This window comes from Pezoporus occidentalis, unplaced genomic scaffold, assembly GCF_034315485.1.
Source record: "Pezoporus occidentalis ecotype Australia unplaced genomic scaffold, CSIRO_AGI_Poc_V1 ctg80, whole genome shotgun sequence".
Classification (NCBI taxonomy): Eukaryota; Metazoa; Chordata; class Aves; order Psittaciformes; family Psittacidae; genus Pezoporus; species Pezoporus occidentalis.
Genome location: NW_026916159.1, coordinates 2,451,428 through 2,478,929, shown reverse-complemented (window position 1 = coordinate 2,478,929; position 27,502 = coordinate 2,451,428). Strand labels below are relative to the sequence as shown.

At 43.7% G+C, this 27,502-nt stretch overlaps 1 protein-coding gene across 1 annotated transcript; it reads left to right on the top strand.

Annotated features, from left to right (window-relative positions):
* Nucleotides 1-2,908: 2,908 nt before the first annotated feature.
* On the top strand, nt 2,909-11,655 carry CMTM6 (CKLF like MARVEL transmembrane domain containing 6). Its single transcript, XM_062603587.1, has 4 exons — nt 2,909-3,108; nt 8,857-9,033; nt 9,925-10,023; nt 11,505-11,655. Exons 1-4 carry the CDS (start codon nt 2,989-2,991, stop codon nt 11,652-11,654), a joined length of 546 nt encoding a protein of 181 aa, XP_062459571.1. The 5' UTR covers nt 2,909-2,988; the 3' UTR covers nt 11,655.
* Nucleotides 11,656-27,502: the final 15,847 nt, after the last annotated feature.

Here is a 27,502-nt window from a genome sequence, read left to right as displayed (position 1 = left end):
AACTGGGTCTGGCTCCTTCAGTGGTTTGGGCTTTGCAGTTGCTTTCCCATTCCTCTACTTCATTCTTCACTTGCCCTCTGAGAAAACAAGCAAAAAAATCCCATAACTGCATTTAGGAACATTGGAAAAGGAGACTGTTCATTCATGAGGTCAGTGGAGCCCTGCTGCCAGTTCTGAGTGTGAGGGACTTAAGCTCTGCCGTCATCCTGTACCACAGCATGCTAGTGCCAGCGAGCCAACAGGGCATCGCTTGTTGGAAACAGTGATGCAGTCTGGCCTGTATCCACCTTATAAACTAGCCTTGGAAAACCTTACAGCCTTCAAACTGAAAGAGGGTAGATTTAGATTAGATATTAGGGAAAAAAAATGTTCACTAGCAGGGTAGTGACAGACTGGCATAGGTTGTCCAGAGAATTTGTGGCTGATCCATCCTTGGCAGCGTTCAAGGCCAGGTTGGATGGGCCTTAGAAAAGTAGGTCACCTGTCATAAACCTGCTTCCACTGATCTCCCACTCTCTGCCTGGGCATGTTACTGTAGCTCATGATCTAACTCCAGGCCTGCTTCCCTGCCACTGTGTCTTGTCTTTAGCTCTGATCCTGCCATTCCAGCAGAGGCTGTGGAAGGGTAAGAAAGACCTAAATTTCTGGAAAACTCTGTGAATTGCAGCACATAAACAGAAGGAGCACCAGCAGAGATCTTCCTTTACCAGGGCATCAGCCAGCTGTTTCTGGCTCGAGTGCGTTTCATTAGTCCCCCGCAGGACAGCAAAGCTGTTCTGTGTGGGGACAGGGGATTTAGGGGGAAGCCCCTTGCTTTTGGTTGTCCTTTTTCTTCTTTTTTTTGTTCTTTTTTTTGGTCACTATTTCCCAGCTTCCCGGGTCAACTGCCTCCTTCTTTCCTCCATGAGCTAGACGGGAAGCTCGAGGCCCCTGCACAGTTTGGGCCAGGAGCAAGCATTCCTGCTTCCTCTCAGCTTCCCTGACACCTCGCAGCCTATTAACAGCATCCCACAGCTCAGCCCCCGCTGCAGGAGGACCTCCACCAGGAAGCACCGAGTGCAGCCCTGCCCATTGTGCACCCTCCCCTCACCAGACCAGTGCAGGCACTCTCTGCACCCCGAGCTCTGCACTGCAGCCTCCCCTCTCACCGGCTCTGTCTGGGTGCCTACGCTGGCCGCCGCCGGGGCAGCCAGAGCAGAGCTCCCGCACCGAGCCCTGCTCATACGACGAGTGCTCACCGTCCCGCTCGCCTGCCCGCGCGAACGGCTCCAACCCGCCCTCTTCGCCCGCTCTGTCCGCCGCGCTCCCCGGGGCAGGTTTTTACCCGCTGCTCCTGGCTCCGCCCCGTGTGAGTCAGCTGCTCGCTCTCGTCAGCTGAGCTGCCGGCTCCTGGGCGGGGCCTGGCGAGGGCTCGGGGCTCCCTCAGTGGCAGGCTCTTGTCGCTCTGAGTTGAGGCTCCTGGACGCTGATCTCCCCCCCCTGCTCCGGTGTTGAAGGCGTCCTCTCTCGGGCTACTCACCTCAGCAATTGTGCTTCTATGACTCCTTGAAGAGCAGTGTTGAATACTAACATCTATGTTCATGATCTAGCAATTTTGCATTAAGACACTGGTAATGATTCAAAAGGAAAGAACTACTAAATAGCCTTAGATGCTACCAAACACCTTAAAAGAACTATCTTGCTTCTATCTCCTGTCTTGTCCTGTCATTAAGCGCTGTCTCCCTCAAACCACTGCATAGCCTAAACACACATTTTTTGGCATTAGAGCTATTCATCCAGTTTTGAGATATTATCAAGGAAGAAAACAAAGCAAAAAAGTAATTTCTGTCAGAAGAGAGATGCCAGCCATGTAATGTAATCTTATTTATAATGTACTAATACAAAGAAAAGGTACTGAAGGCACTGGGGACTCATAGGTGGTAACAGTAAATGACTACCTGCTCGGTCCTGCAGTTAAACTCATTCCAACCCCAATGGGCAGAAGGTAGGGCACACTCATGGTGATGCCTTACTTATTTTAGTGAAAACTCCCATGCCTTGGGAATTACAGAACCTGCCCTGCCCATTTGCCTCTCAAGCCAGTTCCTGCAGGCAAACATTGTTTATGGCATAGATAATTCTGCACCATCCTGCCTGGAGACCCTACACGTCTTACTGGAAGAGGTGATGCACACAGCCTGCTGGTACTTGTTCAGCACGCAGCATGGCCTGACTGCTTTTATCTGGCCCATACTGTCCCATCTGTGCAGTTAACAGTGGCCCTTGGTGGAGTTAAAAATAGCACCTACCTCACAAGTCACACATCCATTCACTGTGTGGTTCTGAAATGAAGACAGTGCCTGAACAGCCTGCTCTGTCACCTCAGCGTGTATACAGCTATGGTTAAGAAAGCAAATTGCCATCTTTTTGGTCAGTAGATTGTATCTGACTGGATTTAAGTAAGTGAAGTATAACTGAACTTGCCTATAGAGGACCGTAATAGTTCTGTGGATAAAACATGAATAATATAAAAGAGAACTTAACACACCTTTTGTTTGCATAGAGGGGGCTCAATCTGCTCTTTTGCAGGCACCAAAAGCTGTAGCTTCTTTTAAAAACTCATCTAGGCAAGGTAATGGAAGTATATTAGTAGAGACTAAGGGATGCTACTGCTTTATCTGACTGACAGCAGAGAAAGCTTTGGTTTAAAAAACCCTCCCCATACCCTAATCTCGTGTGGCAACAGGAGGGTATAATCTTGTAAATTTCTTAATAAGCTCCCTTACGAAGCTGGGAGCAGCTCCAGGCTTGAGAGGACCTTGCTCCGCTGCCCTTGGCCCTGCCCTGCTTGCCCGCCTCACGCAGCCCTCGCTCCCACCGGCCACCGGGGGGCGCGAGAGCGCCTTTGGCCCCGCGGGACGCCGCCTTCTCTACCACCTCCTCCTCCTCTGCTGCCGCCGCCCTTTTGCTTTCTCTTTCCCGCAACTGGCAGTCGGCGGCGGCTCGGCCATGGACAATGGCAACGTCTACAACGAGACCACCGAGCCGCAGGGCAAGCCCTCCCGTTGCTTCGGATGTACCCTGCAGCACCTGTGGGGATGGCGGCTGCCGGCCAAAGCGCTCCAAGCGGTGAGTCGCCCCGCTCCACGCCGCTGCACTGCTCTCCTCAGCTCGGAGGGAGCGAGGCCAGCGTGGCGGTTGCGGACGGGCTGCCCGCGCGCTTCCACAGGCGGTGGCTGGGGTCGTGCCGGGACCTTGCGCGCAGCGAGCACCCACTGTCAGAATGGCTGCCGGGAAGGCGGGGAGAGGCCGAGAGCCTCAAAGGGGTGCGCGGGGCCGGGCGGCGGCGGGGTGCGGGTGGGGAGAGCAGAGGGCGCGGTTCCGCTCCGCCGGCTGGGCGCGCTCCCGCCGTATCATCGCTCCCACCCGCCTGCTCTGCAGGTCTCCCTGCTTGCCCACAGGGTAGCGCTGGGACAGGAACGGGTGAGTTACGGAGACCTCCGGCTTCAGTGCAATCTCCCGCCGCTTACAAGTGAAACTCTGCCCTGGCAAAGTGCAGGCCGGTAAAGGTGGACGTAACTTCAGGTTGTTAGTTGGTTATGTGTGTCAGGAAAGGGCTCGCTCCACCAGGAAACCTGACTTTAGGCGTTGCAGAAGCAAAGCCTGCCGTTGTTGTTGGTCAGTAAAGCTGAACAGACTTGTAACTTAGATGGAAAGCAGATGTGGTCTCTTACAGTGCCGTCATCTCTACAGGTTCAGATTAGGTTATGGTGGTGAAGTAATGGGCTTGTTCCTGTTTCATGTTCTAGCTACCAGAGCAGGTGCTGACATCTGATGGTTGGTTGACTAAGGTTCATGACATTTGATGGTTATTTGCACAAGCTGCGGTGCAGCTGCCTGCTGTCATAGTGGTTTAAATGAAAGAGAAACCTCTCAGGAAACTTTGTATTTTCTTCTTGGGGCCATGTTGGATTCAAAACAGAAGCGTTTGGTTGAATCTCAGGGTAGGACAGTAAAGCTAGGAAAAGCTTGCTGAGTTGTCAGATCCTAACCTCCCTCTCTTGCTGCTCCAGCACCCCATTTATAAGCTTTTCATGCTGTGCTAGCCCTGCTAAAATCAGAGCACTCATTTCTGCCATGATTCGTGGTAGAAAATTGCTCTAGAAACGTGCAATGTTGATGGTGGCCTATTGCATGAGACTTTGCAGTGCCTCACTTCATGTTGGATGGTCCTGTGCCCACTAGGAAATAGAAGACTTGCATCCTGCTTGCGTTTTGCTCAGGAATGTTATTCCTGAATGGATTCAGCAGCTGGGCACATGATTCAGACTGCTGTCTGTTCGGTGCTCAGCGGTGGGCCAGTGTGACTGCTGGTAGGAACACAAGGAGCATCATTCTTGAGTACTGGGGGGGGAGGCAGTGAAACCTACAGCAGGAAAGAAAGGGCAGTTGACCCTAAGTTATCTGTTAGGATACATTTTTCAAGCAGCAAAGTGGCTTTTTAGTCAGATGTCTCATGTTCAGGGGAATCGTAGGTGATTTCCAACCCTTTCTCGTTACTGCAGCGTTGCAGAAAAAGGGATGTTTGGTTTTTAAACTTTGTCTCACACACAGTCAGAGGCCTCAACCAGAAACGTAGTATTCTTAAATCCTTGTAAAAGTAACAGTAACACTGCCAAGAAAATGTTGTCTGAGATAATAAAAAGAAATCACATTTGAGAATGATTTAAATATGTAAATAAAATAGGACATAAACTTTTACATCAGGTACTGGAGATTCATAAGGTAAGATCTGCAGCTAGATAGATCTGTTGCTCTCAGAGCATTTATGTAAGTAGGCTTACCAACTAAAACTATCACACAAATGTACTGGTGTACTAAAGTCTTAAACTGTTTACCTGAACAGAGGCATTACCTAAAAAGCTTTCTGGGTAGGAAAAAAAGGAAAAATATGGTTATCCTAAATAGGATGAATAGGTGCTTGATAATGCTTCTAAAGAATTAGAAATAGCACTTTATGGCCTATACCTATGCTTCAATGAGAGGAAAATGAAAATGGAGTTATAGTCATTCACCTCCTAATTTCCAACATTTTCCCCCTCCTTTTTTGTATCCCTCTATCAAAATGCACAGATCTTGGAGTTCTTGGTCAAAACACTTTAAACATCCTCAGAAATTCCTAAAGGTGGAAGCCTCACTATCTGCAGTCAGAAAAATGTTACTGTTTTGGGAAAGTGATAATTTTTGGAAATGCCAGCAATGATGCTGGTCATTAAAATCTATTAGCCTTGTGTCACAAGAATAGTGGCAGTTATTGTGATTATGCACTCATAATCACTCATGTGGACTGTGGAACAGGGCATTGCACTCAGAAAATCAGTGGTCCTCATTATAGATGTGACCAAACCCATGTTTTCTATATTGTTTTCTTCTTTTTTTTTTTTTAAATAGGTGAAATGTTTTTGTTAATCCATGTCTGGTTCAGATTGTGCATAAAGGTAAATGGCACAGCACATATTGTGCCAAGATTGAGGTAGAAACAAACTCTTACCTAAAGCAGAAATCCTTGTCATCAACTATTGTTTGACTTCACCTAAAATGCCCTAACTGGAAAGGAAAATTGTAATTCAGTCTTAAACATCTCTTTTTCTAAGTTATTCTCTTCCTATAGTAGGAAGTCCTGATTGTGGAGACTTACAGGATTAGTATGTGCACCCATCTGAATGAGACGATTCTGTACTGGGAATAGCACTGCTGAGCATTTTCACAGGCCTGCTGGAAAGTTCATTGATATGCTTTATTTCCATAGCACTCATTTATAGTCTTTCACTTGCTAAATCTACTTTAGAAACTTGACACTTGTGTAGAAACTTCCAACATTAATGTCAGTATTAATGAATAACTTCTTGCTGGTAGGGGGCAGATAAAGATGGTTGATTTCTGGTATACATATTGACAGGTAGGACTAAAAACTGTGTCTCCACCCTGCAGCCTGGGCAGGCTCTGAACTGTGCCCTGACCCATGTGCTGGGTAAGCTCTGCCTGCCCACCAATGCTGGTAGTGCAGGGCTCTGGGCAAGAGGGAAGGAAGGTGGCAGCTGTCAGGTCTTGTCTTCAGGTCTTGCCCTGGGCTTCAGGGTGAAAGAAACTCTGCCCAGGTTTTGCTCTCAAGAAAATGAGGAGTCGCTGACCTGCGCCTTTTCACTCTTTATTGGCAGAAGCAGTAGTGATATTCTGGGCATTGCCTGTTATGGCTTCTCTATGGGATTGGTGTGGAGAAGGCAGATAAAAAAAAAACAACAGAAGGAGCTTTGGCTGCTTCATGTAAGCCTGTAGAGGCCTGCACTCATTCCAGGACTAATGCTGATGGACAAAGTTGGATCACTGGCAGAACAGTTCTTGGGAAACTGAATGAAATGTGGAAACTTCTGGCTTGGTTAAAGCAGCAGTATATCTAATAGCAGGATGTAACTAAAATGCAGATGAGTACTAATCAGAGACATAATCTTCTGGCTAATACTAGTAAAAACTTCTTGCTATATTATATAGCTGTAAGCATATAAATTGAAGTTAGGAACTATTCTTTTAGTGGTATTTGAAACTATTCTTTTGTTGTAGTAGAAAAACAGTAATCCCTTTTGTTTCTCATACTGGTATCAAGAAGCAAGTTAAGAAACGCAAGCAGAGCTCTCTGGCAGCTTATAAATGTGCTGCTGATACACTACTTTAATCAAATTTCTTGAAGCCAAAGCTTTTTAAGTATGTACTCTCTTTTGTTATTCAGCTTATCAATGCAAAATGAATATTGACTTGGACAAGTCCCACATAGGACTCCAATTGCTAAATCTCATGTATTTTATACTGAACCCTTTATAGCTTTTCTCTGAGTGAGTCTTTTTTTCTACTTGTTTGTACACTCAGTGGAGAAGGTTTTTTTTCAGTTATTTAGTTCATATTATGGTTATCTGGGCTTATAAATTCTTTTAAGGGGAGGTTTATTTCCTTTTTTTACTGTTGCATCCTAGGTGAAGGGAATGGCATTCAGTTTTCAGTGTTAATAAAAAGAGCTAGAACTATACCTGAAAGCGTATCTCTCACTTCAGCTGACCTTGTGGAAAATGTGAAAGGGAAAGTCATTGGACACAGCTGAAAGCAAATCTTTTGAAATAAAAATAACACTTAAAGATTGAAAATTCAGAGTTCAACATATTCCTCACCCACTGTAGTCACTGGCTTAGGTATGAGAGCTGCTGAAGAGTTTGCTTTGCCAGCTGCTGTGGGACAGAAGGGAAGTATGTGGAGGCCTGATAGTAATATTGCAGTTTCCCAGCTCAGGTTCTTCCCCTTTCTGAGATCCTGTTTACTTTATGATCAGCATTTTGAAAACATGATGCTTTGAAGTGTTTTGCATGGTCTGGCTTAGCTGGGGAAGTTTACAATTCCCACATGCTAAACTGTTGTTATTTTTGTTGTCAGAAAACTGAAACCCAAGGCTGGTGGTTATTTTCAAGAACAATTCTGAATTTTAGAATTTGATTATTTAAGAAAACCCATCAGCTTCATCATTGCCTATATACTCCTACTAAAAATATGTTCTTATACTCTTATTAAAATATACTTTTATTAAAAGTATGATCATCATCCTTGTATCAGTCTCTATTTTATGACAGAGTCTGATTCCTACTACTACTACTTGTTTTAATTTTGTGAACTCCTTACTATAATGCTGTGACAACTCTATGGGATCAAGGAAAAGCAAGAAGTGGCCAAAATCAGAGAACGTTTAAATAAAGCAGTATTCCTGTATGCTAAAATAGTAGAAAATTCAGCAGCAGATGAATGGTGACTGTATAGGAATGAACTTGCATTATTCCCTCAAAACACACAGTAGCACGAAGGTGAACATAAGCTTCTGCATAGCTTAAACACTGTCCAGCATAGCTTAAACATAAAGTAGCAGCTGAGCTGCTGTTGTTACTGAGTTATTAGGTACATATGCTTTCTTGGAAGTGTTAGCAAGGGTGGTAACTTCAGCTGTAAACTCTCGGGGGAGGGAGCTGACTGGGTCAGTACTGTCCAGTTTCCCCCTCAGCCCTGGACCCAAATGCATTTAAAATTAAATGCAGTTGTAAGTAGTGAGCAGTAGCATTTGAGCCTGTTCAGAGCAGGATGTGTGCCTTCACACTGCCTTCCTCATCTGCCTCCAACTGACAGTTGCACAAACCCACAAATCGTGAATCTTGACAGTCTAATCAAAAAGCCTGTATTAGGTGATGTGTGCTCAGCTCCTCTGAATGTAGTTTACTGACCAACTTTAAGAGCAAGTATAAACCATGCAGACAGGCTGAGAAAATTGGGGCTGTTCAGCCTGGAGAAGAGAAGCTGCATGGAGACCTCATAGCAGCCTTCCAGTATCTGAAGGGGGCCTGTAAGGATGCCGGAGAGGGACTCTTCATCAGGGACTGTAGCAATAGGACAAGGGTTAATTGGTTTAAACTTAAACAGGAGAAGTTCTTTACTGTAAGGGTGGTGAGGCACAGGCACAGGTTGCCAAGGAAGTGGTAAATACTCCATCCCTGGCAGTGTTCAAGGCGAGATTGCACAGAGCCCTGGGCAACATGGTGTGGTGTGAGGTGTCCCTGCCAATGGCAGGGGGCTTGGAACTGTGTGATCTTGAGTCCTTTCCAACCCAAACCATGCTATGATCCTATGAAATAATTATTTCCTGCCTGTAAGAAAATAGTGCAGAATTTTACTGGGTTCTTTTGTACATGGAGGATTTTCCTTACAGCTGCCTTTATTGATGTTCATATCATATTAATGTTTGTGTAAGATATTGGAGACTTGATCCAAGTCAAGCATGTTATTCATTTGCAGATTCTCTCTCTTCTGGCTGTTATTTGTGAAGAAATGGTGGAGAATTGTGTCAACTGTGGTGGACTTTACTTCTTTGAGTTCATAAGCTGCGCTGCCTTTCTTTTGAGCCTTCTGATCCTGTGTGTGTATTGCACTAATGCATATGAAGTATTTGGGAAAGATAAAGTAGGGAATGTGGTAAGGATTTAATTTATTTTTATTTTTTTTTAACAAATCTTATAAGTGCTGAAAGACTACTCTGGAGTAAAAAGGCTATGCAGAATGGATCTCCTTTTATTCTCTATTTAAAGGGTAGATTAAAGTAGATTATTTTTAAAGATTGAATCAACTTTGAGAGTCCCTTTTATATTGACTTTTCCAAATTGTCGTGGTGGTTAACTGCAGGATTTTAGGACCCGTGTGGAAGTTTCTCACACAGACTAATACTACTGCATAGTAGTCACATCTATGCACGTATATGGAGCACAGTTTACTGCCAGCATGATACTTGTAACTTGCCTGTTTATCTATTTTCATAATTGATGTAGCCTAGCTCCTTTTTAGAATAGTCATACTCATTACAGTTTATGCTCTTTTGTATTTCAGAAGACCCAACAGTGGCACAAAGGTGCATTGTAATGTCAGTGAGAATATTGTACTGTTCTACGAGTGTCCCTTCCTATTTGTCTTCAGAGCAAACAGTAGGCTTTTTTATGTGAAGATACAGATAAGGGAGTGTAGTAAGAGATTTGAATGAGCACATTTACAGGTTTCTGATTTCCCAGATGTTTTACATAGGGGAATAATGGTTGACCTGAGCTTGAGTTTGATTGTGAAAAAAGTTAGATCAAATGAATGGCGTTCTTGCAGAAGACAAAACCAGGGGCATATCTAATGCAGGCTCTTTTAATTAGTTGTTAATATTGAATGGTTTTTGGGATGTAGTTGTAAGATGTATTTTTCTGAAGCTTGAGAGTTTCAAAGCATAAGTTCACTGGTGGGATTAACTCAGCTGCTGTTATGATGCTTGTTCTTTTTTTCAGGTAGAATATCAACAATTCTGTAACACTCATCTTTTTATATTTGCAGAACATTTGGCTTGTGTCAGCCATAGGTGTCTGTTTTCTGATAGCAGCAACAGCACTTAGTGCGACCAGCTCTGATTCTGCTGCTGGAAAAGCTGCATGCGTAAGTCTTCAAATTGCACGATTTACCTTGTATTTATCTTGTATGTGAATTTCTCTGCCCTCTAAACTTTACTCAATTTTCAGGGAAGAAACTGGGCAGGGAACAGAACTCAGCAAAGTATAATTTTTCAGGAGGAATTAGCTATTTCAGACCTTCCAGAAACTTACCATAGGAAATCCAAACAGCAGGCATTTCTCAGGATTTCTGGAAAGCTCTGCATCCACTTGCAGCTCCTCAGCATTTGCAGCTTGCTTCTGGCTTCCTCAGATCTCACTGCCTTGGCTCCATCAGTATTTTGATGTTGGCATCTCTCACAGCTTACTCAGTTCTCACATCCCATTTCTGAAATGCCTACTTTTCCCTCAATTGTTCTTCATAATTCCACCCCTCACAAAGTCAGCAAGAAACCATGTCTTTTGCCAGGTGTTATAAAGTGTATGTGGAGAATGCTGACATGCAAAGGCTGCAGTAAGAGCAGCAGTTTCCTCAGTGCCAGAAATGGAAGAACAACAGGGCATGCATCTCCGAGGGAACACTGAAGAAGCTCAGGGCAAGGCACTGAAGAGGCTTTGAGATGCTGTGGATGTCAGTTCCTCACTCATTTGACACTTCTGTTGAATAACCTTGGAATTGTGAATGTGTGAGATTAAAAGATCAAATTTTGAGTTTTCTTCTTGAATGAGAAAAAATGAGTTAGAAAAGAAAGCAGAATAATTCTGTGTACAGGCAGAAGGAGCTATTAGAGATACTCATTTTTGTGCAGTCATCTTCTGTGATGTTGATACATTCGCCCCTAATGGTTTGAGTATAAAGTCTTTTAGGATTGTGTTCTGGTTTTGTGGTTTTTTTTTCTGGAGCTGGGAAAACAAAGACTATTGTGATTTAAGACTTACTGGTGTCAAATTGCTTTTGGGCAAACCAGGCATGTAAAATTAGAATAATGTATATGTTTCTTTCCTTGTTTGAAAGAAGCTGGTAAAACCAGCCTTCTCCTTACCGCTATCTTGCCATGTCTAATGAAATATCATTAACAGAATGTCATTCTATCTGCCCCTTGCTAACCCAGTAAGGATTTGCTTAGGCTCTGCAGATCTGATGGCCCCTCACTTTCCACGTGGTACTCTTCTTTACATAATCCCTTTAATCAGCAGCAATCTCTTGGCAATAACTCTACCACAAGTGCCATGCTGCTTTAATAACTATTTTTTTGCAATAAAATTAATATACTTTTACTATTAAGGGCTGTTTAGAACATATTGTAAGTTTCACACTTGATTAAGAAAATGAGAACTTAAAAAGCTTTTGCATTAAGTGTGCTAGAATTACGATTTCTGATCTGAAACTCCTGATTTAAGGACTGTAATCTTCTTATATAAGCATTACGAACGTATGGAAGTAGTCCAGCAAATCTCTCCGAACAATGTTAGAATACTGTTAATGTTTACATATTTTAGAATAATCTATTCCTTTTGCTTTCACAGGTATTTGGATTTCTTGCAAGTACTGTATTTTTAGCTGAAAGTATTACAGACTACTTTCACTGTTGGAAACAACACGTCGATGGACACTCTGCAAATCCTGCCCACACTCCGGGTGCCACAGAAAATCAGCCATTAAATCAGCAAAGCTAACTTTCTGGAATTCATTCTTTTCTGGTTTTGTTTGTTGTTGTTGTTTTTTTTTTTGGACTGGGGCAAACTAAAATGAATTTTCAGTGCGCTGTAGGTAACAACTTCTCTCTCTTCATTCCAGTCTATTTTGTATGCATTGGTCATTGCAAATCTTGATAGATCCTTAGGTCAAGTAATGGCATCCTGAGCATCATGTTCTAAGGTAACTGGTCCTGCTGCCTGTGTAGGTGACATAGACTAAAACCACTCATGTCTAAATAGAGTAGCTTAAGGACAACGATTTGCTAATCTGGTTTTGACAGAGGAGACTAATGTGTGTTAATGTGTGATGCGTAAATTCTGAGCTATATCCTAAAGACATTTTTCTCTATAAATGGACCAGATATTTCTGTTGAGAGTTATAAATTAGTATGGCAGAATTAATTTTTATACTTACTGGTCAAACTGTGAAAGAAAACAGATACCTGACTGGAGCCTTATAGCAGTGCTTGTCCTTAAATGAGGGCTTTTGTTTATACTATTCCTACATCTTAGTTAAGTCTGTGGAGATCAGTTCAATGGAACAGCAACTATAGGGTTTTTATGGGGAGGGAAATGTAATGGTGTATTAAGGAGGCAATTTTGCACCCTATTATTGTCAAAGTTTGCACTTGTGTGCCAGAATCTTCTTTCAGATTCTTTCAAAAGCTATATAAGTTGCAGGAAGAAGCTTGAAAAGCCAGCTGTGAGAGGAAAAGGTGAAGAATAAGTATTTTCACAAACTAACCCCAAAGCAACGATCTGAACATCAGTGGGAATATTGTTGTACATTGATAGTGGTGACTATTACTTCCCAGGTTAATACCATATGCACCTTTTTCATGCATAGATAATGGTAAGTTCTGCCAGGATGGCTATGGACCCCACCATTTTCTTAGGTTATAAATATGGCACTAGCTTGAGACTTTTTGCTACTGATAAGCTCAGGTGGTAAACAAGGAAATAAGCATTGTACCTTTGATTTGTCTTAAAAGTGACTGCAAGAAAACACTACTGATACAACATGTGACGGACGTGTTGGGCCACATGTTGATGGCTGCAAAGAAAATGCAGTGATGAAAAGGTATTTCTCACGTGTAAGATAGAAGCAAGACTGCTAGACTTCACTTAAGAGGAAAGCTCTTCAAAAGTTGAGCAAGTTTCTGTAAGCCAGGAGATGTTCTAAAATACCAAAGTAACTGAGAAAAGGGCAATTATGCAAAAACAATTCTTGTTTGAGTGCTTGTGACATTTGCCATGTCTTCCAGGCAGTAACTCCATTTCATCAATACCCTAGTCTGACAAATTTATTCTCCTGTAACCTACTGTGGCAGGATTGAGACTAAGCCCTCCAGAAATTGTCTGAGCAAGCTGTATTTGGAAAAGGTTGAGGAAGCTGTTGTAAGACAAAGGACTGCAGAAGAAGGTCAGAGTTTTTTTCCAGTGCTGCCACTTTCTGATGCACGTGAATTTGTGATGTTCTCTCTCTATGGTCTGAGACTTAAACCTAACACTGCACTTTGCTTGGAGGATGTAAAATTTTAGCAAGTGGTGTGAAGCATCAGGTTTTAGCTGTAGTTTGGTTTCAGAGCCGTGCATAAAAGACAGACTTTACTTCATAGAATTTCTTGCTTTGTGAAGAAAAATTCTTTCGGCAGGCCTTTTAATTTATTTTTATTTTGTTGTCCGTTTGTCCTAAAGCGTGATCTCATTCTGGGTGTACAGAGCTTGCTGTAGCTGCCTCTGAATCATAGAATCAACTGGATTGGAAAAGACCTTTAAGATCATCAAGTTCAACCATTACCCCAGGGCTGCCAAGACCACCACTAACCCATGTCACTGAGGGCCTCATCTACACGGTGTTTGAACACTTCCAGGGACGGTGATTCCACTGCTGCCCTGGGCAACCTGTTCCAATGCCTGAGCACCCTCTCTGTGAAGAAATTTTTCCTAATAGCCAACATAAACCTCCCCTGGTGCACCTTGAGGCCATTTCCTCTTGTCCTAGTGCTTATTACCTGGGAGAAGAGACGGACCCCACCTCACTGCAACCTCCTGTCAGTTAGTTGTAGGGAGCAGTAAGGTTCCCCTGAGCCTTCTCTTCTCCAGACTAAACCCTGCAGTTCCCTCAGCCATTCCTCATCACACTTGTGCTCCAGGCCCTTCACCAGCTCCATTGCCCTTCTCTGGCTCCACTTCAGCACCTCAGTGTCTCTCTTGTAGTGAGGGGCCCAGAACTGAACACAGGATTTGAGGCGCAGCCTCACCTGAGTAAACTGGGTAGATTAGAGACTTTTGCAAGCAGTGTTACCGGTGATACGAAACTTGCCTTGATGTCTCTGCTGTGATTTGCAGTGTCTTACTCTGTGGACTGTGTCCATATCTACAATTAACATTCTAAGATGGTGGTGGTTTTCCTTTTTTTTTTTGTTATTGACCAGGTTTCTACTGAATTTGTTTCCACATCAAAATGTCTGTAGTCTCTAAATCTTGATCTATAATTAAAAGCTGTAAATACAGTATTAATAATACTGTGCTGCTGACGTTTATTAAGCAGTGCAGCACAATGACAGGACTTTTGAGATAATTTTTCCCATGTTTTTTCTCAGTTTGAAAGGCTGTGAATAGAGCTCTGGGTTGTGGTTGCCTTTCTGTGGACTCTTCCCCTCCTGAGTGCTTCGTTACCTCAGGTCACCTTTGTTACCTGTATCTGTTCCTGAATTGGAGATGCTGGTACCGTAAGGGATCTGTAGAGTCACCTTTCTGCCTTGGCCTCCCTGTCTATGATATCTCTGCTGATACTTCAGGGAGAAACTGAAATACAAAGCAAGTTATTTTTATTAAAAGGTGCCACAAGGAGCTGGTGTCAGAAGTGACTCTCAGATCTCCTGACCCCTGTAATCTGACTATTAGGCCTTTTGAAACAAATACTGCCAACCTTTGCAGAATGGTTTGATGGATTCTTCTGCTACATGTATGCTGGCATCCCTGGCATGTTTTTAGAATGAGGGGAGTTTGGCATGTGTTTTGTTTTCATTTTCAGCTGTTCAAGCAGGTAGTCTATACACATTCTCTCACCAACTGGCTGATCCATGAGATTTGAGGATTAGAGTCCTTCTCTGACTGAAAAGGATGTAAGTGTTGCTATCGTCTAATGAAAACAACAAACAGCAGTCTTTGAGAAACTGATTAGTTGTTTTTCCTTATGGCACAGGAGCTTACAGACAGGAAGAACCCTGCTATTCTTTACACCAATACATATTGCTCCACTCCAGATACAGCCTGTCACATAGTAGTTAAATACTACAAGGAAGTCATATATTGGTTACAGGTTTAAGGAAATTGCAATATTGTGGTTTACAAACTAGTTGGTTAACTAGTTTCTGCACAGTGGTACTATTAATTTTAGGCTTTTAAGTACAAAGTGATTCTTAAATTCTTCATGATCTGTTTCAAAATAGTTGTGAGGCAGATTTGCCAATGTGTGTGCTGCTCTCTGCTTCATGTGAGGTCATTTTTTTAACTGCATTATCAGCTTCCTAAGATAAAGCGGCAAGTGTGTGTCTTTCCTGGCTTCTCTGCCCTCCCAGCTAGGTGGGGGAGAGACTTCCTTGCTGTAGTGGCTGAGCAGATGGGTCTCCTGCAGTATTGCCATGTCCCCTTTGATGCATCTGGCGTCAGATCCAGGCTTTGAGCATACCTTGTAATTGGCCTGATACCAGAGAATGGTGTTGGAGCTGGATTAAACATCAGGAGCTCTATGCATGTTGCACTGTGGATGGCTCTTACCTCTCCTGTGCTCTGTCAGCGAAGTGGTCTGTTGGTTTCCAAGCCTGCTTCTGATGAAATCAGCCTGCTTTATTTTAATTGCTTATGGTAAGGTAGCTGGTTTTGGCCAAAGTGGATTAGGGGTTGCTCAGTAGAGTGGTGGGAGCTCTGGCAGAAGTGCTATTACAAGCAGCTGTCCAATTTTCTTCTTCTATTTGCAAAGTAAACATCTCTGCACAATCTTAACTGGTAGTAAAACCTGTGGGAAGAAGCAACTGGGCCAGTACATCTGTGTGGGGATTGTCTTCTACAACACTGTGCCTGGCACTGGTGGTGTGAGCTTGCTCAGTCGCATTAAGAGCTTTCTTCTTTTCCAGCTGAGGCCATATAAAAGTATTCAAAGGCTCTGCAGCCGCTTTCAGGCTTTGTTTTCAGTGCCTTGAAAATCGGTGAAGAAGTTTCTCCAGGACACGTGAGGACTCGTTAAGTGGCTGGACTGTGAGTTTCTGCTCTGAAAATCTGTACAGGTATTGTGCAGATTGTGAATGTTAAATTTTGTGCGTGGCATTTAGCCCACATGAAAATCACAATTCTACCAGTGTCCTTTGAGTTCTGAACATGCGAAGGAATTGTGCCTTAGTGCTTGCACTCCATGCCTAAAAATAGCAGGGAAGGGCTGTGGTCTGTTACAATTGAGTTTTACCTTTGTACCCGCTAACTTGAAAAAGCCATGAGTTCTCTCAAACATTTCTCAGAGCTGTGCACAAGATGTTTTTGCATAATGGCCACCATGGTGATCCTTGTTCACATTTGTGCAATAAAAATACCAAGCTTTCTAAGCTGAAGGGAAAAAAGTAATATTTTTTGAGAGGTTATATCAAATTGTAATGAATCAAGATATTGGAAGTGCCTTTAAGATAGAAATTCATCTTTGTTTTAGTTTATTGCTGTAAACGTAAGCAGTTCTCTAGATATTAAATTTTATGCTGTTCGGAACTATCACTTTTATTACCTTAGAGAATTTAAGTGACTTTTTAATGATGATGAAATCAGGATGATAATATAGTGGGTTTATATATATAAAATAAAAATTTTATACAGTCTTGTTGCCTTGAATTTCCATAAAAAATAACTTCAAAATGTGTATTTTTCCATTCTAAACCTTTTTAAATGTGTTGCACTTTTTGTGATCTTGAGAACTTTCTAAAATATTTTAGTATTTTTTTTTTAATAAAATATTAGTAAATAACTTCTGTTCCTCATTTCTGCTGCTGTGATTTGGTGTTACTATGTAGTTCTCCCAGAGCCATAGGAAATAACATCATTCTTTGTTCCTGGTTTGGAGGAAGGAGCTTGCATTGTGTTTGCCTGTTACTGGGGAAGAGGGTCAGACTTGCAAAGGTGGATATTCTCACTGGAAGTTTCCAGGAGGAAAGATCTGATAAGGTCAGTATTCCCTTTTACCACAGGGTCCAACCAAACTAGTTTGCAATAGCGTTTACACCTATCATGGTCTGTAGGTGACTCTGGAAGCATTATTTGAGTGCTGCTATCCTATTGTCTTGGTTACATGGAACTGAAAAAAAATACAGTGGCAGACTTGTTAAAGGAAGGAGCACAAACTAGGAAAAGATGTGAAAGGCAAACCATTTCTGCTGGTGTAGAAAAATTCAGGTGACCAGGTTACTTGGTTGAGGGGGAGCTGCTGATACTTCATAAAATGTTTGTGTGTCAGTGGTAGGGGGAGAGGAAAAGAAAAACCTGCTTGCTTTCTGGTAGGGTAGCTTTTCTGTTTCATAGTCCTACACATTGCGTATTACCTGGTGCTCATCTTGTAAACAGGAGGAGAAGCAGCACTTCCTTCATTGTTGGCACTGAAATTGGAGTGCCACTGTATGTTTTTCTTTATTGCAAAATTGTCTCTTTGAAGTTGCCAGAGATGAGTATAACCATAAGGATTCCTAAGGGAAAAAGGGGATGCTCACAGCATGAGAAATAAACTCAGAAGTCCTAAGAAAGATTAGTAACAATTTACTAATTCAGAGTATGACCACACAGTTCAAGGTGTGTTACTGCTCAGGTTGTGACAACTTCTTCCTCAGGAGCATAACCTAAGTTAGCATACTGTAACTGATCAGAACAGTGCAGCAGGGCAGAAGGTAGGCTGGTGGACTGCAGCTTTCCTTTGTGAATGCACAGGCACCATGTGGTTGCTGCTGTCTGTGCATCTGTTGTTCACCACACGTCTGTGTTTCCTTGTTTTCAGGGGGGTTTTCTCCTTACCAGCCACCGTGCTGTCCCGCAGGAACCGAGCAATGTTGACTACTTGGCGGGGTTTGGTGCTTGACCTCTCTTTGGATTCAGAATAGCTATTCTTTGTGTGCTAAAGGAAGCACAAGAAAGGCCAACGATGGCTTTTTCGTTCTTTTCCCACCCTTCACACAGTGCGCTCTGAACAGAAATATGCTGAGAAGCTGCAGGAGAGAAGTTTGCCCACAAGAGGGCAAAGATGGTCCTGTGATTGAAATTACTCGGCCTAGGGGACTTCACACTCTTCCTGCCTGCATTTTCAGCGGAGCTGAAGCCCCCTTGCCCTTTTTTGTCAATGTGGCTATAAATTAAACTGTGCATTTTAGTGATACTGTTTCCAGTCTTAGATTATTTCTGAAAATGTAATCTGAGGGGTTTTGGTAATACAGTCAGATGAATATTGTCTCAAGGAGATACTTTGGTCAATTTGAAAGGGGTTTATTCCTTTTGTTCTGTAACCTGTCAAGGGATATTTTTAAGAATTCACGTCAAGCTTCAGCTGCATGACTGCACCTCCACCTATAACATTGCACTGCAGCTTTGGAGGTATCTGTGGTCTGCTGTGCTGTGGTTTTCAGTGAAAGGTCTATGGATCATGGGTGGGAGAACAGAGGAATAGGGAGTGCCTCGGCATTTCCTGGACTCTCAGGAACATAACTGAGAGAAGTTTATTATTCCAAAATGCATATTATGCATGCTGGAAAAAAAATTAGGGTCCACAAGCAGCACTGCTGGCAGAGATAGCTGTAAAGCATGCCCCACAGGGCTTCTTGCCATTCCTGTCCTTTGCAGGCACCCCAGTGAAACTTGCTTTGACCACACTGTGTCCTGATCACTCACACAGTTTGTTTCTCACAATCTATTATGTCTGAATATTAGAACAGCACTGGGAAAATAAACCAGACTTGGCTGTTTTGAAGTTGGCAACTCCTGAGGTGAGAGTCAGGGCTATGCAAGGAGGTGACAGTGTAAGCACATTCTTCTGACTCCTGGGCTGCCTGGTGAAAACAACTGTCCTGTCGGATGTCTGTTCCTAGATGTGTGGCATGACAGCATGGCATTTTCTGCAGTTCCAAGTCTGGGGTGTACATCAGAACTCTCTCTTTAGTCTGTATTTGTACATACTGAAAGCATAATATTGGAAAGACAAAAACCATGGCAACTTTTTGACTGCCATATGCCCTACCCTTGCATAGATAGTGGTAGAATGTTGCTCAAAATAATGCTGTCTGCACTACGGCCTCCTTTTAATAGCTTCCTTTGCACCAGCTGTCACCCTACCAAAAATACCAGTGCAGACACAATTTCAAAATCCCTGTTCATGTTGAGCTGTGGGTAAGGAAGGAACAGTTACTTAATTGTTCCGTGGTCTCTGCACACCACTAACTAAAGAGGTGGAGCTGCTACCCTGGTGTGAGCAACAAGGCACCCTGACAGGCCCTCATCGCTTGTGTTCTATTGTTAACACCATTTTCATTCTCCTGTGCCTGTCTGCTCTGTTTCAAAGGGTGCAGAGCAGTCGTTATTGTTACATTGTTAAAGCTCCGCTTCCCATTCCTGTCCTTCAAATCTAAACTGAACCTCCCTATCAGTGCAATCCATAGACAGAGCTTTAGCCGAAGCTCTTGTTGCTGCTAGTTTCTTCAACATCTGGGATAAAGTGTCTATGAAGGTCTATATTAGGGGGTACAATACAGCTCTAGAAACAACTGTCTCGTTCACATAAGCCTGTTTTCTGCCTCAAAGTCCTCTTGCTCAGAATGGCTTGTTTTATGAATGAACATTTGTTGTCCTTTACTTGATGCAGGTACTTTTTTTTTTTTTTAATTGTAAATGCTTGTGTCTAGCAATTGTGCCTCTTACTTGAGGGTAACAAGGACATAATTATTCAGCTGTCATGCATCACAAACTGCTGAGCATGAGGTATTAATGGAGTGCTTTGCTGCCACCATAGCTTAATAGCTACAGCTGCAGCATTGCGTTCTTGTTTGGCTCAGGTTCATGAAAAAGGGGGATGCAGATCATTAAGTTTTATGTAAGAGTGATTTACAGATGTAGAAATAACAGCAAACTGTGCTAGATGGACAAACCACTTTGATTTAAAAGGAATTATACCAGCAGAGCTGTGATTCATACTTGGGGTGGTACAAAGCCACCAGCACTGGTATATCTCATATAATCCCCAGTAATCTCAAGAAAAGCAAGTTGTCTTACTGTAATTGTGTGTGTTGGCAGGGCTGTACTGAGGGAAGGGGAGAAAATCATCCCTGCCCTCCAACTAGCTAATAGATGTAATAAAAGGAAGTTCCAAAGGGATGATTTTGGCTAGCTACAGGCTCTGTAGTTATATATAACGCCTAGGCTGGTCTCCTCCCAGCCACCCACCTATCCCATTAGTTCTGTTAAATGCTGAGAGACAAGTGCTGAAATTAAGAGGTGGGTTGTTGTCCCAGCTCCACGTGGGAGAGGAAAAGGGGCATCTCCTCAACCTTACCCTGAGATATTCCAGCTGGGAGGCCAACACAGACTGGCTGATGGAGGAAGAGGCACATCTAGAGGGTGAATCAGAGGTGAAGGGTAACTCCTGCACTCTTGAGTCACTGCTGCTGTGATTCACTCTTGCTCTCCTCTTTCTCTGAACACACAAGGGAGAAGGGCTGGATATTAAGGTTAGTCCCATGTAAATAATCTCCAAGACACACTGTGCTTTTCCCAGGGAGAATGGTTTGGGCTGTAAAAATAGGTGCAGGATGAGTGCTGTCTCCAATCTCCTCATCTGTCCCTGTCTGCCTAAGGGTTAGGTGCCTCTCAGTCTACACTTGTGTTTGGTTTCTTTCCCAAGGTTTCTAGTATTGCTACAATTCCTCCTATGGCAAAAGGGCTGCTTGCACAAGAGCAAACAGGTAAGTAAAAGTGGTTCAGACATACTTAATTTAGCAATGACTCTACATTAGTAGTAGTCATTAGGCTTGGGGATATTCACCCTTGTGGGGAGTAATGCCCCACCACTCTGCTTGGCTTACCATGTCATCCACACACACCAGCTCTACCTCAAAAGTTGGCGTAACCTTCCTGTCTTTCTGGTAGCCACAGAAAAATGCAGGTGTTTCCTTCACCACCACACATTACTTTTTTTCTACACATATGCAAAGCAGAAAGCACTTAGTCTATTCCTTGCTTCTGTGCTGTTCCCTCTTTTCCCCAGGCTTGCTGCACAGCTGCCTGTCCGCCCTTGCATAGTCCAGCCTGTGGACACGCCTCTCTGGTGTCATAGACAAGAGGGGCTCTGAAAGTGATGCACATGCCTCTGTACACCAGGCAGGGCTGAAATCATTTTAAGGCCAGAGTAACCTGGGGGCTTTGTGGCAGTATGTTGGCACTGGGACCCCTGTGCCTTCTGGTGTAACTTCACCCTGCTGCCTGAATTTCCTGTCACAGTGAGGAGAGCAGGGCTGATGCTCTTCTACTAATGATTTAGAGGTTGAAGTAATTTTCTGTATGTCCTAATCTTCTTCTTCAAGAGCTGAGGGAGCTGGCAGACATCATTGCTAGGCCATGCTCAATCATCTTTGAAAGGTTATGGCAAGCAATCAGATGTGCCTCAGGACTGGAAGAAAGCAAATTGTCACTCCAGTCTTCAAAAAAAAAAAAGGAGGACCCTGCAAACACCAGGCTAGTCAGCCTCACCTCAGTCCCTGGAAAGGTGATGGAATGGCTCATCTTGGAGACCGTGTGGAAGCCAATAGGGAGATCAGGAGTAGTCAGCATGCATTCACCAAAGGGAAATCATGATTTATCAACTTGATTGCCTTTTAAGATAGGACAGCTGGCTGGGGGAAGAGCAGCAGATGTTGTCTACCTAGACTTCAGTAAGGCTTTTGATACTGTCTCCCATGACATCCTCATAGGAAAGCATTAGAAGTGTGGGCTGGATGAATGGACAATGAGGTAGATTGAGAGGTGGCTGAATTGCAAGTCTCAAAGAGTTGTGGTCAGTGGCACAGAGTTTTGTTGGAAGCCTGTAATTAGTGGTGTCCCCCAAGGGTTGATACTGGGTCCAGTATTGTTTATCCTATGCATCAATGACTTGGATGAAGGGACCGAATGGCTCCTCAGTAAATGTGCTAACGATACAAAACTGGGAGGAGTGGCTGATACCCCAGAGCTCTGTTCTGTCATTCAAAAGTATCTGGACAGGCTGAAGAGATGGGCAAAGAACTGTCTGAAATTCAATGAAGGGAAGTGCAGGGTTCTGCACCTGTGGAGCAATAACCCCCCGCACCAGTACAGGCTGGGGGCTGACCTGCTGGAATGCAGCTCTGCAGAGAGAGACCTGGGAGCTCTGGTGAGCAGCAAGTTGTCCATGAGCTGGAAATGTGCCCCTGCAGCCAAGAAGGCCAATATTATACTGAGCTGCATCAGGAAAAGCAGGACAAGGGAGGTGATCCTCCCGCTCTACTCTGCCTTGATTAGATCTTACATGGAGGACAATGTCCAGTTCTGGGATCTCCAGTGCAAGAGAGACATGGAGCTCCTGCTGCAAATCCAGCAAAGGGCTACTAAAATGATTAAGGGTCTGAAGCATCTCTCCTGTGAGAAAAGGCTGAGGGAGCTGGGCCAGTTCAGCCTGAGTAATGTGCTCTAGGTGATATCGCTTGAACAGGGAGGTTGGACTAGATGACCCCTGAATAATTCTGTCCAACCTCAAGCATGCTGTGAAAAGCTCTGGCCTTCACAGCTGGCTCAAACATAAGACATACTCTGCTCAAACACAGAGAGCAAACCGGAGAGCCCATTACCACTTACCCAGTGACAAAACTGGTTTTGAAAATATTTTTCTTGTGCACCTTTTGGTAAAGCTGCAGTTCAGCAACGTGCAAAACCCAGGTGCTGGTGGAGGTCATGTCATGTTCAGGAGGCATTATGAGAACATCAACCTGGGGAACAGCACAGTTAGCTGCTTGCTCAGGAGATGTCAGGTAGTTCTGCTACTCTGCACTGGCCCCTTGATTTTAGCTTCTTCATCTGCACTTTATTTTTTAGCTCTAACCTCCTTATTGCCCAACATCATCACCCCAAAAGGCAAGGTCCCTCTCAGCCTCCTTGTTATGATCCTTCCCTCTCATACTACTAACTGCTCCAGCACACAACAAGCAGCCACAATTTCATGCCTTTGGCAATTCAACACTGGCTTCTCAAAGCCAAGCTTTCACAGTGCTAAGCCAGAACAATGTTGAAGATTTTGATACCTAAATTCTGTCTCCATGTAAAACTGGAAGCTTGTCTTGGCAGGAAACTCCTGTCGTGCTGCAACTCCTTTTATTTCTTCTTCTTTTCTTTTTTCCTAACTTCCAAGCTTCCAACCTGTGTGAAGTGCTGCTTCTGGGCATGGCCAGAAAGCTCCAATTTCACTGTCGGAGCAGCTCAGACAGAAGTTTGGTGGAGGGCAAAAAGAAGACTTTTTTTTTTGCCAAGTGCCCCAAGGCAGAGGGGCTAGTCCAGGCAGGAGATGAAAGCTTGTTTGATACTTAATAAACTGGCAAGTCATGAACTCAGTAAACCAGTGCAGATATGAGATAATAAGAGGATAAAGGTACTTCATCAGTTGTTTATATATATATACATTTTATGTAAACTCCTGGCTGGTGGGAACCACTGTATGTGTGTTATCCCTAGTAATAATACTTATCATACTGCTCAGGAGAAACCAGAGTGCTGGCCCAGAGGGCCAGACAAGGCTGATAAACTCTGGGCTCACGGACAGGCAGACCAGAAACAAACTCTGGAGTAGCAAGCTGTGGGCAACCAGTGACCTCTAGAAGGGACAGGTGTAGGACAGGCCAACAGCATGTATTGCTTTTCCTGTTATTCATCTCTCTATGTGCTGGAAAAAAGGAATCATCCTCCTCCAGGAGAGGAAGATTACAAGCACCAGTGTGACTTTCTGACCTGCTTCCATGTAGCAGGTTTAAACAAAAGCTGTCTGTTCCCAGCAGGATGGCCTCGCAAGAGTGCAGCCCTGTATATCTGAAAGGTAATCCAAAGGTGTGGTGCCTGCACCTGCACTCCAGTCTGAACACTGAAACAGTCTGAACAGGAGAGTGGCCTAAAAGCACCCTACAGCTTTGTGGTGAGGACTCTCCTGCCACCTGGGTGTAAATATTCACTGACAGAAAGAACAGGATGTGAGCCCACTCTGGTACCCACCTCTTCCCATCTTGTACAACCAGCAGCACCTCATGGTTGCCATCCCTATGCCAAGTTGATTAGTAGGGCCCAAAGATACCTAGCCCCAGCTTTCCTTGGCTTTCAGATGACAGTCTAAAAGCAGATCTGTATTTTTGCCCCAGCTGAAGGGATGGCCAGCGCACAGCCTCTCACCGTCAGCAGCAGTGTTTTGCCTCATCCTGTCTCTAAGAACAGTGGAGCTCTGAGCAATTTTAAGTTAAACAGGGCAGAACATGTGGAAACTTGATGCTGTGTTCCACAGCATCTGGGTCAGGTTTAGTGCATCCACCTGCAGCTTTAGTAGCAGAAGAAAATCCCAGATAAAACCCCATGAAATGTGCACAGCAGGCAAGCAGAAGAGAGACTTTTCTATCACTACAGGCAGGTCTGCCCTTTAAGTATCAACACTGACAGAAACTGTTAATACCTGCCAGCATTTCTCATAAGCTTTCTACTAACTTTTGTACCTGCTTTCTTGTATTCTGCTCTTTTTTTTTCTAGTAAGTTCTTAGTCCTCTTCCTTGGAGCATCACCCAACAGCCAGCTCCTCCCAGTCTTTCATCAGAGCTTACCATTATCCAAGTGTCCTGCTATCCCCTCTATACCTGTAAAAGACTGATCTGAAATGAGACTCCACTGTCCATTGTCCCAAAGATCGGTATGAGAAGCTAAGATGGAATTTCACCAATCCATTGTCTCGAAGGATTGGTGTGAGGAATTGAAATGGGGCTTGTTTGTGTCTTTATTTCACACTGGGATCACGAATGAAATAGGGTCCAGCACTGGGGTTTTCTCCTGTCAGACTCTGACAATACCCACAGTTCCCAAAGTCTTTCAGGAGCAAAGAACCCATTCCTTCGTAGTTTACACAATGCAAAACACAACTATTTCAGAGCAACAAAGTGTGCAAGCTGTCACCTAGCCTGCAGTGCTTTCATCCAGGACTGTGGTTCTCAAGCTTTTCAAAACTACCCTTCCTCTTTTAAAAATGTTTAATATCCCCTTCTCGTCTTCCCAGTTTCTACCCAACAAAAACACTATTCACTCTCTAACTTATCTCAGGCCCCCAGAGCAAAAACATAAGGATTTTGTTGCTGTTGCTGTTCAGTATGAAACAGTTTGCACCACCTATTTTCTTTCTTCCAATATTTAGATTTTGATTTTCAGTAAAACTGAACCCAAAACTCTACTTCTGTTGGCTCGAAGTGTATGCTACACTCATCTTGGAGCTGAAGAGGATGGAAGACCTTTGGGTGGGATAGTCAGAGATAAGCACATCAAAACACAAAGGCAAGGCAACAGTTTTTCGGTGGCTTCTGCCTCTCATCCTGCAGTTACAGGACGTATTCTGACACTCCTTAGAAAGTCACTGCTCTAGTAGAGGAAGGACAAAAATGAACAAGACAACAATGTGATTCTCAAAGCTGTCACACCATCCCAATTGCAAACATAGTTTATTTCTAAAACAGCTAGAATCCCATATTTGACAAAGCTGCAGACAGATGGAGCTTTCAGAGAAAGATTGACACTGAAGGAAACTTAAAACACTTTTGCTGGCAGAGCTACAGTAGTGAGGTGCCAAAGTCCATGCCAGATGGAGCTGCCATTCAAAGACCCCCTGCAGAGCTGGTGATACCAGCAAAACCTGTGCATTTCTTGGTAGGCTTGTTTCACAAGGAGGCTTTGCAAGGAAGCAAGGAAGTTTTGGCAGCAGAGATGTCAGTTTTCCAGCCCGAAAGCATTCCACATTAAGACCATCTGTTGCGTCTGTGGACCCAGCCTTGTCTGTTGTAACAGCTAAAGCTGCAGGCATACCTTAGGCCTATCCATAGGCACAAACCCTAAAAGGGAACTTATCTTGATTCAGTATAAACAAGTGCACTTGCAGCAAAACATATTCTTTGAACTATGATCTCTGTGATCGTCCAAAGATTCTTTGGTTATCAGACAGCATGAAATTCCCCCTAATTTTTTTTTCCCCACTTGGTGACAAGTGCCAAAGTGATGTGGGAGGCTGAAAAAGAGATGCTAGTGTAGTGACAGGAGAGGGGGCATGATTCCAGACTGTTCTTTGCAAGCTCAGTCTCCAGCTGCAGTCCTTAGCAGGCACTTCTCCACACTGCCACAGCAGCTCTGAGGTCTCAGCTGCATTCACGCTGTGTGTAGAAAAACACTGGTTTCCCAAGGATTGCTAAGGGGCTTTAAAGCTTGTAGGAAGATGCCTACTGTCTATCTGAGGTGATATCTCAAGAGGTGAAAGAGAAACAGAGCCCTTTTCTCTGGGGGAATAGAGGAGGTCCTACCCTTAAATATCTACCATGTCAGTTCAAATTAAAGCCAGAGCACTGGTTTCTAAAAACTTTAGTTAAGTCAAGTCAGTCTTGGCAGGAGAACTGGTGCTCAAGCACCCCTGTTGCAAAAAAATACATCTAGAGATACATGTGTGTGTACCTTCTGCAGCTATTGTCACTCAAAGTACTCAAAGTCCTTGGTCATGTACATCCTTCGGACCAGTCTTGTGCTAGCAGGGCAAGGAAGCCTGAACTATCACTGACTGCTGACAGTGCTTCCCTTTTTCCTATAATTTCCAGGTCACCAGAGATGGACTGCAGAAGGAGAGAAAGACAAAGGTGCCAAGAAGGCATTATCTCAGCCTTGAAGTTACATAGAACTTCAAGGCAATACCAGGTTGGACCAAACTGTTCTACCTGTCCAGGCTCTGGGCAGTCTCCAAAAGCACGGATCCCAGTAGAGGCAGAGGAAGGGACAAACCACATGTAAGAGAGAGAAAGAAGCACATTGCTCCACTCACAATGGGCTGTTCATAAACACTGTTAGACGCCAAAGAGAATAATTTATAGGAGATGCACAGGTATTTTCTACAGAACAGGTCTTTCAAATACCCATTTACAAAAGCGTATTTGTGAAAATGAAAAAAAAGATCCCACAAAACATTAAACACATATTCCTGGATATGTATTTTTCTGTATTTTGCAGAGGGAAGTTTGTAAGAATAATCTTTGATTGTTAATAAGCTGTAAAACTTCATGGGGAAAAAACTGATTTCATCATGTCTTACTGGGGTTAGGAGGGACTGTTCACAGTGATGTATTCAAGTTGCAGTTCATAATTTCTGATGCTGGCTGATGTTAGAAAAAGTCCAGAGTTTTCATACAAAGAGGTAACAAAGACTTGGGTCAGCTTATCCAGGCACAGATCAGTTTGTAACAGTTCCTTTGTTAAACAAATCATCCTTGGAAGTTAAGAATCAGGTAGGAATTTGCAGGATTTCCCTTCTATAAACAGATGGAGGAAATCACAAGCATTTTTTCCATCCCTCTGAAAGGAGAACCAAATGACCCTCCAGATGAGTTTTAAATGCACTTATTGCAAATATCTGGAAGTGACCACAGCCCAGCTTGTGAGGCAGAAATTGTCTTTCTATGTAAAGCTCATAAAAAGCCGGTTTCTCCATTATAAACTTCTTTGGGGGGGGGTGTGGGGGGGGGTGTGGGGTGTGTGTG

Bases quoted from the DNA above. Each gene is read 5' to 3' on its own strand.
- CMTM6 (XM_062603587.1), top strand. From the start codon at position 2,989: ATGGACAATGGCAACGTCTACAACGAGACCACCGAGCCGCAGGGCAAG. The intron at 3,109-8,856 runs GTGAGTCGCCCC...ATTCATTTGCAG, and splicing joins CGGCCAAAGCGCTCCAAGCG to ATTCTCTCTCTTCTGGCTGT. The intron at 10,024-11,504 runs GTAAGTCTTCAA...TTGCTTTCACAG, and splicing joins CTGCTGGAAAAGCTGCATGC to GTATTTGGATTTCTTGCAAG.